The sequence below is a fragment of the Gracilinanus agilis genome, chromosome 5, assembly GCF_016433145.1.
Source record: "Gracilinanus agilis isolate LMUSP501 chromosome 5, AgileGrace, whole genome shotgun sequence".
Classification (NCBI taxonomy): Eukaryota; Metazoa; Chordata; class Mammalia; order Didelphimorphia; family Didelphidae; genus Gracilinanus; species Gracilinanus agilis.
Genome location: NC_058134.1, coordinates 181,454,423 through 181,473,768, shown reverse-complemented (window position 1 = coordinate 181,473,768; position 19,346 = coordinate 181,454,423). Strand labels below are relative to the sequence as shown.

At 37.5% G+C, this 19,346-nt stretch overlaps 1 protein-coding gene across 1 annotated transcript in view; it reads right to left on the bottom strand.

The window, feature by feature from the left end:
• ITPR2 (inositol 1,4,5-trisphosphate receptor type 2) overlaps positions 1-18,922 on the bottom strand; it is a 529,867-nt gene extending 510,945 nt beyond the window's left edge. The window contains exon 1 of the mRNA XM_044679064.1: positions 18,752-18,922. Within this exon, the coding sequence (XP_044534999.1) occupies positions 18,752-18,843 (92 nt within the window). The 5' untranslated portion in view covers positions 18,844-18,922. The remainder of the gene's footprint in view (positions 1-18,751) is intronic.
• Positions 18,923-19,346: the final 424 nt, after the last annotated feature.

Here is a 19,346-nt window from a genome sequence, read left to right as displayed (position 1 = left end):
GAAGGAAGGAAGGAAGGAAGGAAGGAAGGAAGGAAGGAAGGAAGGAAGGAAGGAGTCCAACAGTTGTGACAACTCAAGGTCACACAAATTATAAATATTAGGTCAAGAATTCAAACCCAGGTCATCTGACTCAAAAGGCAGTAAGAACTCTTTCAACTTCAAAGACCTAAGACCTGTCAGGTCAAAGAGCAATTGCATTAGTTCTGCTTGGCCCCACAGAACAGAACTAGGAGTGATGGGCAAAAGAACCACAGAGGCAGATTGAGGCTTCATATAAAAACTTCCTTGCAATTAAAGCTGTCCAAAAGTGGGATGGGCTGCCCCCAGGAGGTAATGGTAGGTGTTTAAGCAAAAGCTAGGTGTGCACTTGTTGGAAATATTATAGAGAGAATTCTTGTGCATATACTGGTTGGACTAGATGGTCTCTGAGAATGCTTCAGCTTTGTGATTCTGAGATTAGGAATCTTCTTCCTCCCCCCACCTCTAACCCCCCCCCCCCCATCCTCTGGGTCTAAACTAAGGCTGGGGATTTATTTATTTATTTATTGCTATGACTACAGAACAGCCTGTCAGCTGATAGCCCCAGGAGATTTTCTGAGTCCAAAACTACTGGAGTTGTAACAGCTCTAGAATTGGTTCTGAAACACACACCACCCTGCTGCCATTTACCAACCACAAGTCAGGAAGATCTGAGTTCAAATGCTTCCTCTGGTGCTTACCAGCAATGCAACCCAGATCCAGTTTCAATCTGTTTTCTTTTTTTATGAAATAGGGATAATAACAGCACCTACTCAAAGAATTATTGTGAGGATTAAATGAGATAATACAAGTAAAATGACTTGGAAATCTTGAAATGCTATGTAAATGCTAGTTGTAATAATTATTTTTCCCACACTAACTTCTAGCAATGAAAGAAGAAAAGAGCCTATTTGACAGGCGCCTCCTAATATCTCAACATTCCCAGTAATTCCTATCTGTTATTAATAATCATTGATTAAATATAATCAGAAGTCATTACGTGTCAGAGGTCAAGATGAGAGGGAAAAGAGACTTTGAGTCAATAGGCAAGTTGATGGGAAGAAAAACAGTAAGTACCCTAAATCACAATATCTAAGATTTATGTAGTGTTTTAAATTTTTCAGAGCTTTACACATATTACTATATCTCATTATGGCAACCCTTTAAGATAGCTACTGCGGCTATTATCATCATCTTAAATGCTAAGGACACAGGATCAGAGAAGTTCATCAGAGAAGTCATAGAACTAATCCATACTGGAAGAAGACGACAAATCCAGAGTTTCCCAACTCTGGGTCATGAATTCTATCCTCTAGACTCTAGAGCCTCCTACTACTACACAATGCTAGGAGGAAGGAAACAAGAGAGGAAGAAAAGGAGGAAGGAAGGCAATTTAACTGTAGAATGATATCTTCCCAAAAGCAAAATATATTCATCAATTTATTTATTTAGCACCTGTACAGTGCCTTAATCTGAAAGACTAAGATTTTTTTCCTAATTTTCAATGTAAGAATTTCCTAGGAATGGTTTTTTGGTTCACTTAACAATTAACTGGACAAAGCCAGAAAAGAGAATATCACATTAAGACTCTACGGGAAGTAGGAAGAATAATGTTTCTCAGTTTGTAAACTAGAATTCAGAAATCCTGGGTAGTACTTGTTAAAGAATAACTGCAAAGGAAAGTAAAAATGTAAATTTTAATAACCAGGTCAGTCAAAATTAGGTAACTGAAATTCAGTAGACATAAGCAAAACTATTGCCACCCCTACAATAAGTTATCAAGAGTAGTCAAATATATGGATAATAGAAACAAGAATTAGGAGCTTTTTATTCTATTGCTGACTCTTCCAGTGGCTTCCCTTAGAAATTGAACCAATTCACTAAAACCTTTCTAGTTTGTAAGTTTTCAGTCATGACAGACTTTTTTTAGGATCCTATTTGGAGTTTTCTTGGCAAGAATACTGAAATAATTTTGCCATTTCCTTCTCTAGCTCATTTTACAGATGAGGAAACTGAGGCAAACAGGATTAAGTGACTTGCCCAGAGTCACTCAGTTAGTAATTACCTGAGGCTGGATTTGAATTCATGAAGACAAGTCTTCCTGTTTACAAACCACATGCTCTATTCATTGAACCATCTAGTTGCCCCAAACTTTCTCTAATAACTCATAATTCCTTCAATTCACTTTAAACTAAGCATAGATCACAGGACCAACAAGATAGAAAGCATTGTGCCCAATCCCCAGCAATCTCAAACATCTCAAAAAAAATGGAATTATGCACCAGATATAAAGCAATTAGAGCTGAATTCCCAGAGAGAATTCTGACAAGGTAAAATCCTTGAAACTAATTTGGGAAAACATTAATCCTTGAAGCACACACGTATTGTAATCCCTTCTGCTAGCCTCCATTCTCCCAGCAGGAATGGACAAACTGATCTGTGGGCTTATTTCTTGGGTCCATATTTTTAGTCTCCTATTGCTACAGAGACTTTTCTAACTCACACACCTCATTCTGCCCTCTTCGTCCTCGTACAAAAAATAGCATACATTGATTCTGACCAGCCATATGAGGAAGGAGGTGGAAAATGTTCTGCTTTTTGAGTCCTGTAGTTTAGAAAAGCTAAACTAAAACTGTTGGGAGGCTGGTCAGAACAACCTCCTTACCTTCTCTGAAGCCTAGGGGCTGCTAAGTGGTTCAGTGGATAGAGAACCAGGCCTGGAGACAGAAGGGTCTGGATTCAAATGTGGCTTCAGACACTTCATAGCTAGGTGATCCTAGGCAAGTCAATTAACCTCAATTGCCTAGCCCATTCTACTCTTCTGCCTTGGAACCAATATCCATCTGGTGCTGATTCTAAGACAGAAAGTAAGGGTTAAAAAAAAAAGAAGAAACCCAATCAGAGAAAGGAAAGGAAGAGAGCCAATGATAAAAATGGGTTAGTGATAATGGACCATGTTAGTAACAAAACCTATAGAAATCATATGACTATCTTAATAGATGCAAAAAATGCTTTTGACAAAATACAACACCTATTCTTTATTTTTAAAAATTAGAAAACACTGGAATAAAAGGACATTTCCTCAAAGTGATAAATGGCATCTATCTAAAACCATTAGCAAGAATTATGTGTAATGGGGATAAACTCGAATCCTTCCCAATGAGATCAGGGTAGAGCAGAGGTTCTCATTATCACTCTACCAGGTGAATTATTGTACTAGACATGCTAGCCAAGTTGCAGAATACAAAATAAACCCACGTAAATTATCGGCATTTCCATTTGCCACCAATAAAGTCCAACAGTAACAGACAGAAAATAAAATTCCATTCAAAAAACTGTAGATGATATAAAATATTCCAGGGGTATACCTATCAAAAGAAACCCAGCAACTATATGAACATAATTGCAGAATACTTTTCACACAAATAAAGTCAGACCTAAGCAAATGTAAAAACATTTATTGTTCATAAATAGGTTGAGCTGATATAATAAAAATGACAATCCTACCTAAATTAACTTGCTTGTTCAGTAACATACCAATCAAACTACCCCAAAATTATTTCATAGAGCTACAAAAAAATTCATCTGCAAGAAAAAAGACCAAGAATATCAAGGGAATTATTGGGCGGTGGGGGGGGGGATATGAAGGAAAGAGGTCCAGTCATACCAGACTTCAAACTATGCTTTAATGCAGTAATCACCAATGCAATCTGGTATTGGCTAAGAAATAGAGTAGTGGAACAATGGAATAGTTTAAGTAATTAACACTAATAGTTAATGGCCATAGTATCCTAGTGTTGAATAAACCCAAAGATCCAAGTTTTGGGGAGAAGAACTTACTACTTGACAAAATCTGCTGGGAAAATTGAAAAAACAGGATGGCAGAAACTAGGCATAGTCTCATACCATACACCAATATAAAAATGATTTAGAAATAAAGAGTGATACCATAAACAAATTAGGGAGACAAGGAAAAGTTTATGTGCCAGATTTATGAATAAGGGAAGAATTTATGACCAAAAAAGACATAGAGAATATCATGAAAAAAGAAATGGACAATTTTATTACATTAAATTTAAAAGATATTGTAAAAACAAAACCAATGCAACCAAAATTAGAAGAAAAACAAATTTGGTAAAAAAAACTTTATAGCAAGTGTCTCTAACAAAAGCCTCATTTCTCAAATATATAGAGAAATTAGTCAAATTTATAAAAATATAATGCATTTCTCATTTGATAAATGGTCGAAGGATATAAACAGGCAATTCTTAAGAGGAAGAAGTTAAACCCATTTATAGTCATATTAAAAAATGTTCCAAATGACTATTGATTAGAGAAATACAAATTAAAACATCTCTGAAATACTACTCCACACCTATCAGATTGGCCAATATAACCAAAAAGAAAAATGATAAGTGTTGGAGGGGATATGGGAAAATTAGGACATTTTTAATACCACTATTGGCAAAATTATGAACAACCATTCTGGAGAGCAATATGGAACCATGCCCAAAGGGCCATAAAACTATGTGTACCTGTTGGCCTAGCAATACCACTACTGAGCCTGCAATCCAAAGAGATCAAAGATAATGGGAAAGGACCTACTTGGACAAAAATATTTTTAGCAGCTCCTTTTGTAGTGACAAAGAATTGGAAACTGAAAGGGTATCCATTAATCGAGATTTGGCTTAATAAATTGTGGTATATGGTTGTAATGGAATACTTTTGTGCCACAAGCAATGATGAACAGGATGAGTTTAAATAAAGATGGAAATACTTATATGAACTGAAGCAAAGTAAAGTGATCAGAACCAGGAGAATACTGGACACAATAACAGAAATATTGTACAATGATCAGCTGTAATGGACTAAACTATTATCAATAAAGCAAACTTCCAAAATAGTCACAAGGGACTCATGATGAAAAATGCTATTCCTAGCCAGAGAAAGACCTATTAGAGTCTGATTGCAGATCAGAACATACCATCTTCCACTTTATTTCCTTCACAAGTATTTTATTGTATATATGATAAGTGTCTTCTGTCACAGCATGAGCATTATGGATATATGTATTCATAAAAGCACTGGCATAAACTATATCAGACTTTTGAACACGTAAGGAAGTGGGGTGGGAGAGGGAGAGAGGGATGTGAATTGTAAAATGTCTGAAAACAATAGTAAAAAACTTTCTACATGTAATAAAAAAAAATTTTAATAGGTTAGGAAAACAGCATGAGTTGCTGCACTAAACCTAAGGAAAGGGTCCTGAAATCCAGCTGGAGTTAGTTCTGTATCCCCATAGGCCAAAAAGGGCAGAAACCAAATCTAATGAAACTTAAATCCCCCTACATAGGAGGATGAAGCAGCTTTACAGGCTATTCTTTTAAACTGTTCCCCCAGGAAAGACGAAGGAGTCAGAAAGTGAGTGGTGAGAAATATATATAAGGAAAAAATGGCTAAAACACCAAAGAAGTCAAGGGGAAGAAAACTCATAAAAACCAAGAATCCGGATAAACCTACTGAGAGGACTCTAAAACTAGAAGGAAGAATAGGTAATATATCCTAAAAGAGATTACAAAGCTCTGAAATATGAAAAGGCAACAGAAAGTAAACCAGTGCCTAATGGAACACAAACTCCTGTGGAATCCTAAAAAAGCACATACTAAAAAATACTGAATACTTCAAAATAGAAATAAAATCCATAAAAGAAAAAAAATAGAAATATATGCCAGAATTTATAACTCTCAAAGACAAAATAAAAAGCCTAATTAACAGATCGGCAAAATTTGGGTCCATGCTAGAGAGTTTCTCCAAAGAAGCAAGAGATGAACAGTTTTAGAACAAAAAAAATTAAGCAAATGAAAATGTGGCAGAAGAAAAACATAAGACAGAAACATTAAAAGATTATATGATTTCTATGGTGACTCTGGTGGGCTGGATCCTCCCAGAACCTCCAATTAAAGGATGGTGCCCAAGCCAGCCTTGTCTTCATCTCTCTCCAGACTGCACTCCTAACTCTCCTAACTTTCTCTATAAGGCTCCCTAGCTCATACCATCTCCCTTCTTTTCCTCATTCCTCTTTCCCTCCCTCTTTTTAACTTTATATTGTATATTGTCTTTTCTTTTTGAATATAATACTCCTTGAGTGTAGGTGTTATCTTGATTTTATTTGTATTTCCATTGCTTAGTAAATGTCTAGAATAAGTAAGTGCTTCATAAATACTTGTTGACTTGACCATACAACCAAAGTCATTGACTGAAAAAGGGATGTTCAGACAAATTAAGAAACAGGTGTCAGGGGCAGCTAAGTGTTTCAGTAGATAGAGATCCAGGCCTGGAGACAGGGGGTCCTGAGTTCAAATATGAACTTAGACACTTCCCAGCTATGTGACCCTGAGCAAGTCACTTAACCCCAACTCCCTAGCCCTTACTACTCTTCTCCTTTCGAACTGATACTTAGTATCAATTCCAGAAGAGAAGGGAGAAAGAAGAAGGAGGAGAAGGAAAAAGGGGAGGAGGAGGAGGAGGAAGGAAGGAAGGAAGGAAGAAGAAGAGAGGGTAAGAAGGAGGGTGGGAAGGAGGAAGGAAAGAAGGAAGGAAAGAAGGAAAGAAGGGAGGAAGGAAGGAAACAGCCAGGTCTCCCAAAAGAATATGACAAGTCAAAAACCTGAACATCATATTGCAGGAAATAATAGAAGAAAACTTCTGAATATGGAAAACAAAGTACAAATCAAAAGAATCCACAATCATTTCCAGAAGAAAAAGAAAAAAGCATATCTCCAAACTCCAAGACACATGATGATTAACAATTCTAATCACAAATAGCAAGTTCTACAAGAAGCCTTAGGAAAGAAAGACTTATAAATATGAAGAGAAGGAAAATTAAAATGACATAAGATTATTCTGTATCTACTAGAAACCATAGAAGGGAATCTGTAAAATATTTTATAAAGAAAAAAAAAACTACTCAGCCTACAACCCATGATATTCTGAGCCTCATCATTGCAAAAAAAAAAAAAAGAAAATTCAAAATTCAAAAAAAAAAAAGAGGTACTTGAAGCATAACTGATGAAAACCGTTTTGAGACTATCAAATTCAGAAATACTGTAAACAACAGAAAAATAGAAAGGCAAATAAGTACAATTGGCAAGGAAAGAGTAAAGGAAGGAAGGAACAAAGGAATGAAGGACAACTAGGGAAAATTTTTGCATCAACTATTTCTGACATGGGTTTGATATTCAAGATATATAGACAACCAACAGAAATGCATAAGAACAAAAGCAATTACCTAATTGGTGTATAAGTAAGTGGAGATTTTGTACCTTTGAACTACATTCTCCAAAATTCCTTTAGTATTTCCCAGAATTCCTTTTAATCTCTCCACCACATTGCACGGTCATGTTTTGTTTGTAAATTCTGTAACTCCACTCCTGTCTCTCTCTTCTCTCACCACCAGGGCTGGGTTAGCTTCCTTTTTACTTTAGCTTATATATTTTTCTGCAAGTTATTTTTAATAAAATCTTATTAAATATAATATTTAGAATATTGAATATTAATTTTAATCTTTACATAGGTAAGTGATCAAAGTATAATTTCTCAAAAGAAATATTAAAAACTATTAACATCCATATAAAAGAATTTTCCAAATCACTAATAATAAGAGAAATGCACATTAAAAAACAGAAGTTTTATGTCATAACCAACAACTGGAAATTGATGATAAGATAGGAATAGTCAGTTTTGAAAGGTTATGGAAAGACAGGCATACATACACTGTTGGTGGTACTGTGGATTGGTACAACCATTGCAGAAAGCAGTGTTTCCAGTTCTTTGAACAATTCCAATTAACTTTCCAAAATGCAAATATAAATCAAAATATTTGTACTGTTCTGTGGTATCCAAGAACTTAAAACAAAGTAGATGCAGCATCAAATGGAGAGTGATTAAACAAACACTGATACATGAATATAATGTAATATTACTGTGCTATAAGAAACAATGATCATCATGAATTCATTATAAGAAGCATAGAAACACTTGTATGAACTAGTACAAAGTAAAATAAGCAAAAGCAGGAAAACAATGAGTACAACAAAGCAAATGGGGAAAGTAGCAATAAAATAATTGAAATTGAATGCTAGGAAAGGTAGATTTCAGAATATATCTTTATTTTCTTCTTTGTAGAGATGGAGTGAGAATTTTTACATCTAGCAGCAAACTCTTTCAATATATTGGTTAATTTTGATGAATGACTTTTAGTTTTAATATTTTAAGGGATGACTCTGATGGGGATAGAAATGGAAACATTGGGAAATGAAGGGAATATAAAACAAAATATATCAATAAAGTGTGTTTTAAAACACGCTAAAGAGAGCTTGGTATTCTATGACATCTTTCTTAAAAGATAACTACATGTATAGAATGTTAGTGATGGAAGGGACCTTAGAGACCCTTTTGTATATCCTCTCATTTTATAGGCAAAGCAAAAGAGACAGAGCTAGGACAAGCCCTCAGCTACCTTGATTACCAAGTCAATTCTCTATTATATATCATGATTGAATTCATCTTCCCAATATGTTTATTATGGAGAGAAGAAGAGATATCTATCTTCCCCATTTTCCAGAAAGAATTTCAGATACAGAAAGCAAATTGTCTGTCTGGTGTAGTCCACATCTAATTTACATGAAAGGCAAGCAAAATTATTTAGAATGTAATAAGCACTTTAAGGGCATAGATTTTTTTTGTTCCGTTTTTGAAGTCAACAGCATTGAACAGTGCTTTGCACATATCAGGTGCTGAATAAATGCTTGCTGAATTTATTTGGACAGTTAAATAAAAAGTAATGAAAAAGAATGAAAAGTCAACACAATTATCTATAGCAGCACTTTTTTTAAACTAACCCAAGTGCTGTAAACATAACAATGAATGGCTGTACAAAAATGGAATGGCATGTATTGTGCCACAAGAAATGATGAATATTAATTCAAGGAAACTCAGGCAAAGTGAAGGAAATAGAACCCAGAGAATAATTTACTGATACTATTGCAATGAAAAGGAAAACAACACTGAACAATTTCAGAAGTCTGACCATTTGCAGGGGGACCACTAATGACTGAAGCCTGCCTTCCACATCTTGGCAAAGGGCTACTTGACACAGAAAATGAGACATTCATTTTCCAACACAATGTATTGATTTCTGATAAAATGTATTTATTTTTCTTGACTAAATAATGTTAATGATATACATTTTAAGTCCCTTAATATAACATCATTTAAGTTAATGGGAAACCTTTCATTCTGTGTGTCATTACCATACTGGAAGTATCAAAAGGTATACAAAAAAAGGTTTAAAAAAATGTATCCAAAATATTTCCGTCTTACCACCAAAATCAAGCTAAAGTGGAAAATCTATCAAAGGTTTCAATTATTGTTTCCCATTTTTCTTTTACTTACTACATATAATGGAAGTATTAAATATGCAGTACTAAAAAAGTTATTAACAGTATTTTATGTGGCATGTATAGTAAGTTTTTGTTTAATTGCTTCGTTATTTTTGAGGATCTTCTATAGAACAGAAACAATGACATAACTCTAAGCATGGAGGGCTCAAGAGAATAAAATTTCCCTGATCTCTTTCCAGCATGTCCAATTACAAAATTATGTGATATCTTAAACAATCAGGAGTGTGCTGGTAAATGTTTAACAACTGGTTTTCCAAAGGGAAAAAAGCATGGAGGACACATTTTTAAATTTTAATCTGCAGGATACAAAATAAATGCACACAAATCATCATCATTTCTATATATTTCCAACACATCACAGCAGCAAGAGGTAGAAAGAGAAACACCATTTAAAATCACCCTAAACAATATAAAATACTTAGGAATCTATTTGCCAAGACAAACATAAAAATTATATGAACACAACTACAAAATACTTTCCACACAATTAAAACTAGATCTAAACAATTGGAAAAACATTAATTGCTCGTGGGTTGGATGAGCTAACATTATAAAAATGACCATTCTACCCAAATTAATTTACTTATTCAGTGCCATATCTATCAAACTACCAAAAAACATTTTTTACTGAATTAGAAAAAACTGTAATTAATTTATTGTAAAAATCAATAGCAAGGGGGCAGCTGGGTAGCTCAGTGGAGTGAGAGTCAGGCCTAGAGACGGGAGGTCCTAGGTTCAAACCCGGCCTCAGCCACTTCCCAGCTGTGTGACCCTGGGCAAGTCACTTGACCCCCATTGCCCACCCTTACCACCCTTCCACCTATGAGACAATACACTGAAATTAAGGGTTTATAAAAAAAAAAAATCAATAGCAATACCTTTGCTGATATTTACTTAATGTAATAATAAATAACACTACACTTTATTTATTGTCATTAACTAAGGAGGAAGGCCAAAGCAATGTATTTTTCAAAAACTACACAAATTTTAACTATGTCACTAGCTCATGTCCCCATTCTTCCCCAGGCTGAACCCAGATATGCATCCTTCCTCTCATACACATCCTTTTTCCCTTGATCCTGACACTGGACATCAAGAGAGTGTCACAGTAAGTATCTGATGGAGAGATGACGGGGAGACTGGGAGATGATGGGGAGATGACAGCTAGACTTCGGGGAGACGGGGAGAGGGGGAGAGAGAAAGAGGGGGAGAGGGATGGCTTTGAAACCAGGAAGATTTGTGTTCAAGTTCCCTTTCTAAGAGTATTGACCATTAAGGGGACCTTTCTCTGTGCACTAAGCAAACGCCAAGTTGATAAGTTACAGACAAGCTGCCAACCCCAATAGGTTGAGGATGTTCCCTCATCCAGGATTTTCCTATATTGAAGAAACCGCAGTTCCATTCCCTATGTGAATAATAAATGATGGTTCTGCTGTATTCCCTGGCTCTGGACATCCTAGAAAAAATTTCAGGATAACCATATTAGTGTTGGTTATAAAAACAAGGCCCAGCTCAATTCCGCTGATTTCAAGGGAGACAGATTGGGTTAGCCCATTATCGAGAGCAGAAATGTTTTCTCTTCCAAGATATATCAGCTATGATACTGCATGATAGCATATATCCTAGGATATATGATATATGATAGCTAACATCCTAGGGTTACAGATCACCAATTTAGAGCTGGAACGGGCCTTAAAAACCATAGACCAACTCTTTCATTTTTTGGAACCCCTACTTTCTGTCCTAGTATCAATTCCAAGACAGAAAAAGCAGCAAGGGATAGGCAATGGGGGTTAGGTGACTAGCCCAGGGTCACACAGCTAGGAAGTGTCTGAGGCCAGATTTGAAGCCAGGTTCTCCCAACTCCAGATCCAGAGTTCTTTCTATTGTGCTACTCTCAATCCCCTCATTTAAAGGATAAAAAAAAACTGAAGGCCCAAGAGGTTAATTGGTTTGTCCCATGTCTCATAGGTAGTTAAACATCAGAATTAAGATCTGAATCCAGGTCCCTTATTTTAAATGAAGTGATTTTTTTTTCCCAACTGTACCATGTTTCCTCTTGAGTTAAACTGATGAACTTGGATAGGTGTGAACTTCTTTGGGGACTTGCTTTTAAATAACATGGAATTATTATTTTCTTCCAGATTTGTCTTAAGCATCCCTGGATCCATAAAGCATCCTTATTGTGCTTGTTTTCTTGTATTTATTCCTTTTCCAGCCTTATTTCCCAAATTGAGGCTTTGGGTTGAGTCCAGGATCTGGGTACTTCTGGTAGAAATGCCAGATCTGCCTTTGTTACTGATTTTATTTCCTGGGGTCTGAGTAATAAGTATTCTATCCTTCAAGGACCTCAGGAGCTGCTGACCTCTGCTGAGGCAACCTACAAGGAAGATTGATATACAAAAGCAACTACCCAAACTGGGGTCAGGGGAGGAAAGAGAAAGGAGGAAGTTGATGCCCTGATGATTGCCCTCCCGGCCAGAGTCCCATAGACTTCCAAGTGCCTGTATGTGGTCAGAACCACACAACTGCTGGTTCTGGGCTCCTTAGCTAGGACCAGTCTGGTTGATCTAGATATCCCTGGCTTCTCTGTGATCCATACTGGAAGACTTCTCTGCACTGAGCTCCTTTTTGGGTTTTTTTTCTGGCTAAAACTCTTCCCCAGTGCCTTCAAGCTTCTGACTGTCTCTTTGTGCAGATGTGAGATAGCACAATTCACTTACTCTAGTTACTTCTTAGTCTGATCCCCTTTTTATTTGTTAAAGTCCTTGGAGTAGTTGTAAGAGAGCTGGGCTGTTCCACTTTACTCACTCTACCAGGCTGAGGAGAATTATCTTGTCATTTCTTAGATCGCTCCCTCCCCATAAGACCTAGTGGACAGAGTAGACTAGAAGAAAGAGAGCCCTAACTAGCATTTCTAATGCTCAGGGCTCACTTCATAAAATGTGCTTCCTGTTATAGTCAGAGAAAATCATCTGGTGGCTTCCTAATCTATTTTATAAATGTTTAACTTAAATTGCTTTAAATTTGTTAGGCTACTTTAAATATCTTTAAATGTCTACTCTTTTAAAGAAGCAGCTAGGTGACATACTAAATAGAGGTCTAAGAGAGCCTCCTAATTCAAATCTGACCTCAGACACTTACTAGCTGTGTGACCTTAGGCAAGTCACTTAATTTTGCCTCAGTTTCCTCATTTGTAAAATGAGCTAGAGAAGGAAATAGCAAACCACTCTGGTATCTTTGCCAAGAAAATCCCAAATGGGGTCATGAAGAGTTAGACATGATTGAAACAACTAAACAACAAAATGGGCACATTGTCTCCCCAGCTAAACTGAGGATTCTTTCAGAGTAGGGACTGTCTTTTGCCTTTCAGTGTCTCCCCAGTGTTTATGACCTTGCCTGGCACACAGAAGGTTTGGAATAAATGTTTGTTGACTCACTGACTGACTGAGACAAGGTCAATGAACCCAGTTCGCATTCATCTTTTCTTTCTATCATTTCTATGAAAGACTTGATGGAACAAGAGAAAAGAGTGGTATATTCAAAAATGAGTGTGAGATAAGAATAAAAGGTATCCATTTTTATTAAACCCTCACCTTTCATCTTAGAATCAATAAGGGCTAGATAATGGGGGTCAAGTGACTTGCCCAGGGTCACCCAGCTAGGAAATGTCTGAGGCCAGATATGAACCCAGGACCTCTTGTCTCTAGACCTGACTCTCAATCCACTACCCTCAAAGCATTCATCTTTAAAGAAGAAAAGATGAGGAGATAAAAATAAGATGGAATTCTGAAGTCTGTCTAACTCTAAAGCTATGAACCTATGATCCTAGAAGAAGGCACTCATTGATCCTGGGTTGTCCATTTCTGATAGATTAGTACTGAGTTGGGGGGGGGCACAGGGGAGAGAGAGTAAGAACATGAATCATGGAACCATGGAAAAATTTTTTCTAAAAAAAAAAAAAATAAATAAAACCAATAGGCCAAAAAATAAAATAAAATAAACCAGTAGAGTTCTTTAAAGCATACAATGCCATAATCTCAAAACTTAATAAGAAGTTACAAGATGTTATAAGGGTCCTTTCAACCTATTCACCACAAAAAATAATACCGATGCAGTGACCTTATATATAATGCATAATCTCATTTGAATATCAGAACTCTTAAATAGGTTATCACTGGTACTAGGAACAACTAAGTGGACCAACAGATGAAGTCAGGAAGACTCATCTTGAACACCGCTGATCTGGCCTAAGACACTCACTACCCATGTGACCCTGAGCAAGTCACTTAACTCTGTTTGCCTGTTTCAACATCTATAAAATGAAATGGAGGGGGCAGCTGGGTAGCTCAGTGGATTCAGAGCCAGGCCTAGAGATGGGAGGTCCTAGGTTCAAATCTGATCTCAGACATTTCCCAGCTGTGTGACCCTGGGCAAGTCACTTGACCCCCATTGCCTACCCTTACCACTCTTCTGCCTTGGAGCCAATACACAGTATTGATTCTAAGGTGGAAGGTAAGTGTTTAAAAAAAATGAACTGGAGAAGAAAAGGCAAACCATTCCAGTATCTTTCCCAAGAAAACCCCAAATGGTGTCACAGAGAGGACACACCCGACACTAATGAACAACCAACAACCAAAACCACAAGTACTAGTATTCACCTTATACAGACAAGGTAGATAGATAAATAACACAAGGGATAGAGATCTGGGTCTGGAGTCAGGAAGACCTGAGTTCAAATCCATTCTTATGCAAGTCACTATCTCTGCCCCAGTTTCCTCAACTATAAAAAAAGACCTAGCTAATAGTGTTCTTGCAAAAATCACGGTACTTCAAAAATATTCGTAGCAGCACTCTTTGTGGTGGCAAAAAAATTGGAAAATGAGGGGATGTCCCTCAGTTGAGGAATGGCTGAACAAATTGTGGTATCTGATGGTGATGGAATGATGATCTGCTTGGTTTCTCTAAGAACTGAAAGGACCTCAGTGAACTGATGTGGAGTGAAATGAGCAGAACTAGGAGAACATTATACACAGTAACTGAAACATTATGGGACGATCAAATATAATAGACTTTGCTACTATGAACAATACAATAATCCAGGACAAATCTGAAGGACTTATGAGAAAGAATGTCATCCATATCAAGAGAAAGAACTGTGGGAATAGAAATGCAGAAGAAAAACATATGATTTATCACTTGTTTATATGGGTATAGGATTTGGGGTTTTGGTTTTAAAAGATTACTCTATTACAAAAGTGAATAACATAGAAATAGGTATTGAGTGATAATATATGTATAACCCAATGGAATTGCTTGTCACCTCTGGGAGGGAAAGGGAAGAGGGGAGGGAGACAACACAAATCACACAACAATGGAAAAATACTTAAAAGTAAATACATTTTAAAAAATAAATACATGAATAAATAAATTTCCAAGACAAAAAAAAATTACTATACCTAATAAAGACTTGTTCCCTTCCCTAAGGTTCAGAGGCAAGATTTTCATTAAAGTTTTTTTTTTCTTACCCTACTTCTAGAGTTCCCTTTGACTACATGACTCATGCCTAACTACAAGACTCAGTTAAACCTCTACAGGACTACATTTTAAGTCAGATATTACAAGGTGATATTCCAGATCTCGGAACTCTATTAGTACATATAGATAATGAGTAAGTTGGCCAAACTACAGAGTGGTCCATCTCAAGGCGAGAAAATCTAATCAATGAAAGTTAAACTTCAGCCAATATAAGCATTTTTAATGACCTTCCTTAACAAAGAATGTGGCTAAATAAAGATACCATCAAATTCTGCACTGTAAAACCCAGTTCATTAGCAGAAAAATAATACATTGCACAAACACTTTGAAGATAACACAATTTCAAAATACCATAAAGCAAACAATATTATATATTATGCAAGTTTACATAGAAATCTATTTTAGAACATAATAGAAACAAGCTGAAGAAAGTCAAACATTTCTAAGGTGACTCATCCCATAGAAATAGAAATACATATTGCTAAGTTGACATGCTTCATTTGTTTGTAAGAGTAAAATCCTTGATATCTGAAGATTTGGTATATATAAATTACAAAATAAATTATCAGTCTTATTAAACTTTCCTATTTCTGGTAAGGATACCACCAACCTTCCTGTCAACCAGAATTTGCAAGCTCAAATTCAGCCTGGACTCTTCCTTCTATCTCACTCTAAATATCCAGTCAATTACCAATTCTTGACAGTTCTGGCTGCATCACATCTTTCTCCCCTTCTCTCCTGGCACACAGCTACCATCCTGATTGATATCCTTATCATTTCTTGCTTTTTCTATTTCAATAGCCCTCAGTAGATCTCCCTGCTCCCATAAATCATTCTGTGCATTTGTCAAAATAACCTTTCAAAAACAAAAGATCATATCACTCCCAGGCTCAAGAATTTTCAATGGCTCCCTATTGTCTCTAGATTAGAATACAAACTCCTGAGCTTGACCTTTAAAGCACTTTATAATCTAGCTCCAGGATGCCTTTCCAAATTTACTTTATACTGTAGTACTTTCCTTTATGCATCCTGAATTCCAGCCAATTTGGCCTCCTCAAATTTCCCTAAATTTGATATTTTATCACTTGTATTTGTAGTGATTGTTTCTCAAGAATGCCACTTCACCTGCTACTAGAATCTGCAACTTTCAAATGGGTTGAACCTAGATGCCATCTCTTACAAAAACTCTTTCCTGATACCTTTAATTGCTAGGCCATTCACTTATCTAAATTATCTTGTATTTACTTATCTGTTTAGATGTTGTATCTCCCAGCAGAACTAAAGCTTCTTGAGTAAATTCAGGAACTGATTTTAATTTTTGTTTTTGTAGCTTTAGAGGCATGCAACTCGTAGGTGTTTAATAAATGTTTGTTCAAATGAATCACACTATTAACAAAATGTTATATTAACCTGTCTTTCTCTTATACAACTTTTTAGTTTGTTCATTGTCCATCGGTATAACAGCTACAATCATAAAGTCTCCTTGGCATTTATGGGACCTCATCTAAGGAATGTTAATGGCTATCTAATGATGGCTATATGGAAGTTTATGGGGAATGGGAAGGGGTAGCAGAGGAGAGAGGCCACTTGGCAAAAATTTGTTTAGACCAAAAATCAAAACCTTTTTCACTATTTCTGCCAATTGCTACTGTATCTCACCAAATGAAAAATGTACAAACCAAGATTCTTGCCACACATCATTTATTTTCTACAATAATAGAATTTAGTAGGCACTAAATATTGATGTACAGATATTAAGTTAATGTCCACAAGGGAGGGGAGGAATCACAATGGAACCTATAGTAATATTGAAGTAATCAGACTCTAAATACTGAGTACAATGACACTGCATTTTACCATAAATAATTATTACACATATTCAGATTCTGGGGATGTCAAATACTGTATCCACAAATACAATAACTACATACAGTAACATCCTAAAAAATGATAACATCAGTTCCACAGCATTAATAGTCCCAATTTTATTACATAAGTGCTTAAAGAAGTATACACATATTTCCTTTTGTAGCATATCAAAGTTTAACCCATTAATAAATTAAACAGTAAATTATTCATCAAAATGAAGAAAGCCAGAAAACTCTGCCTTCTTTCATCAACATTTAAGCCACTTCTCATTTTAATAGTATCTTCTTCTTTCCATTCATAAATCAAGGGTGGGCATCAAGAACTTTGAATTTGGTTTAAAATACAATTCTAATTAAGCTATTAAAAAGCCTAGAGTCTTTCAGGCTCCAAATTTGATCTGAGTTCCAAAAGCAAGGATGAATGAACATAACTATTTCACAGGGACTGGAAGAGACCTTAGAGGCCATCTAGTCCAAATCTTTCATTTTATAGATACTGAAACTGAGCGCCAAAAAGGCTACAGGATTTGCCTAAGGTCATAGAGGTAGTAAGTAGTAGATGCCAGAATTTGAAACCAAGTCCTCCAACTAGTCTATGATCTTTCCATAGCACTTTGATCTTTCCACACTTTGGTGAGTGTGGACTCAAGAGAATCTTGGAATTACTGGGAGCCTATTATAAAATCTCCAGTTTGATGTTCAAAATCCTTGATCATCTGACATTTCTCCTGCCTTTCCTGATTTTTTACACCTTACACACACACACACACACACACACACACACACACACACACACGCTAGCGCGCGCACACACATAATTGGCCACCAGTGACACTGGTCTTGTACTCCCTCAACAAGGAAATCCATCTCTGAAGTTCAGGTTTTTCCTGGCTGTCTCCTTGCCAGTAATGTTCTCTCTCCTCCTCTCCACTTCTTGGCTTCTCTGGCTTCCTTCAAGTCCCAGCTAAAATCCTCCCCTTCTGCAAGAAGTCTTTCTTGATCTACCTTACTTCTACTGCCTTCACTAGGTTGATTATCCCCACTAGATCCAGTGTTTGTACATAACTTTACTTAACGTCTCCTCCATTAGACCGTGAGCTCCTCGAGGGCAAGGACTGTCTTTAGCCTTTCTTTGTATACTCAGCTCTTAGCACAGTGCTTGGCACTTAGTAATTGCTTAATAAATAAATATCGACTGACTCTCAGACCCCTTGGAGAATTTCTGCATAGGGTCACCTAGGCTAATTCCAAAAGCTAAGGGAATTGGCCATCTGGCTTGGGCAAAAGGAACTGAGACGGGAGAAAGAGGGAAAGTCAAGACGGTGACTCGGGGTGTCCTGAATTCCTTCAATGCATCCCGCGGTCACCTGAGAATCTAGGGTAATTGAGCGCTACTTCAGGCACCGAAAAAATGGAGGTGGGGGAAGGAGGCTGATAGGGAAGCAACGGAGGGAGGAGGATTTTTTTTTTTTTTTTTCATCAGAAGCCAACATTTTCGGTAAAACAGTCTTTGGAGAGGAAGCCAGTAAAGAAGGTAAACTTCTTCTCCAGGCCTGTTCGAGGACTTCAGAATCACTTCCTCCTTTGATCTGTCTCTCCACATGAGATTGTGGAGTTGCAAGAGACAGTTCTCCCCAAGCAGCTTCCTGTGCGCTGGGGCAAAGCTCTCGGTCCTCAGCTTGTCAGATCCGCGGGTTCCTCAAGTCTGGGGGGAGGGGGGTAGATCATAGAAGGCGGGGCGGTACATACAGTCTGGAGAGGATCCCCCCACCCTGAGAAAGCCCCAAAACAAGGAAGGTGAAAAGAGAGAGAGAGAGAGAAACAGAGACTGAGACTGCCTTCCCCAGCCCAAGCCCCTCTCCTTACCCCAGGGTGCTGATGAAGCCGTTGACGGAGCCCTCGGCATACAGGGACACGATGTCCCCGATGTATAGAAAACTGGACATTTTGTCAGACATGCTGTCTCATTTTCTAAAGCGAGTGTTCCTTTTTTAATGGTTTTGGTGAGGATCCCCCAATGCCCTTCGACACCCTCTTTGCAAAGAGCCGTGGCGTGACGGAGAGGCACCAGCGAGGAGTGGAACGGAGGCAGGAGCCCGGGCTAACGCGGCCGGGATGGCCAAACGTCTCCGGGGCGTGGAACTCAGCTCCCCCGCTCCTGAGCCTCCTGAGGACCCGAGCATGAACCGAGCCCGGTGGCTACCCCGCCTCGGCTGCCACTGCCCCAGAACAAACGAAAACCGCGGGCACGCAGGCAGAAGACTGGGCTGCAGCAGCAGCGCCTCCCGGGCAGGTTTCCTCTTCCTTTCACAAGTTCTGCTGAGTTTTCTCTCTTCCAGCACCTTTGCTCCTCCTCCTTTCTCTCCTCCCTTCTCGGTCTCTCCGGTTTCCCCTCCTTCCCTTCCCTAGACTCTCGGCAGCCGCTACCTCTGCATGGCCTCTGCCGGTGTTTCTTAGGTGT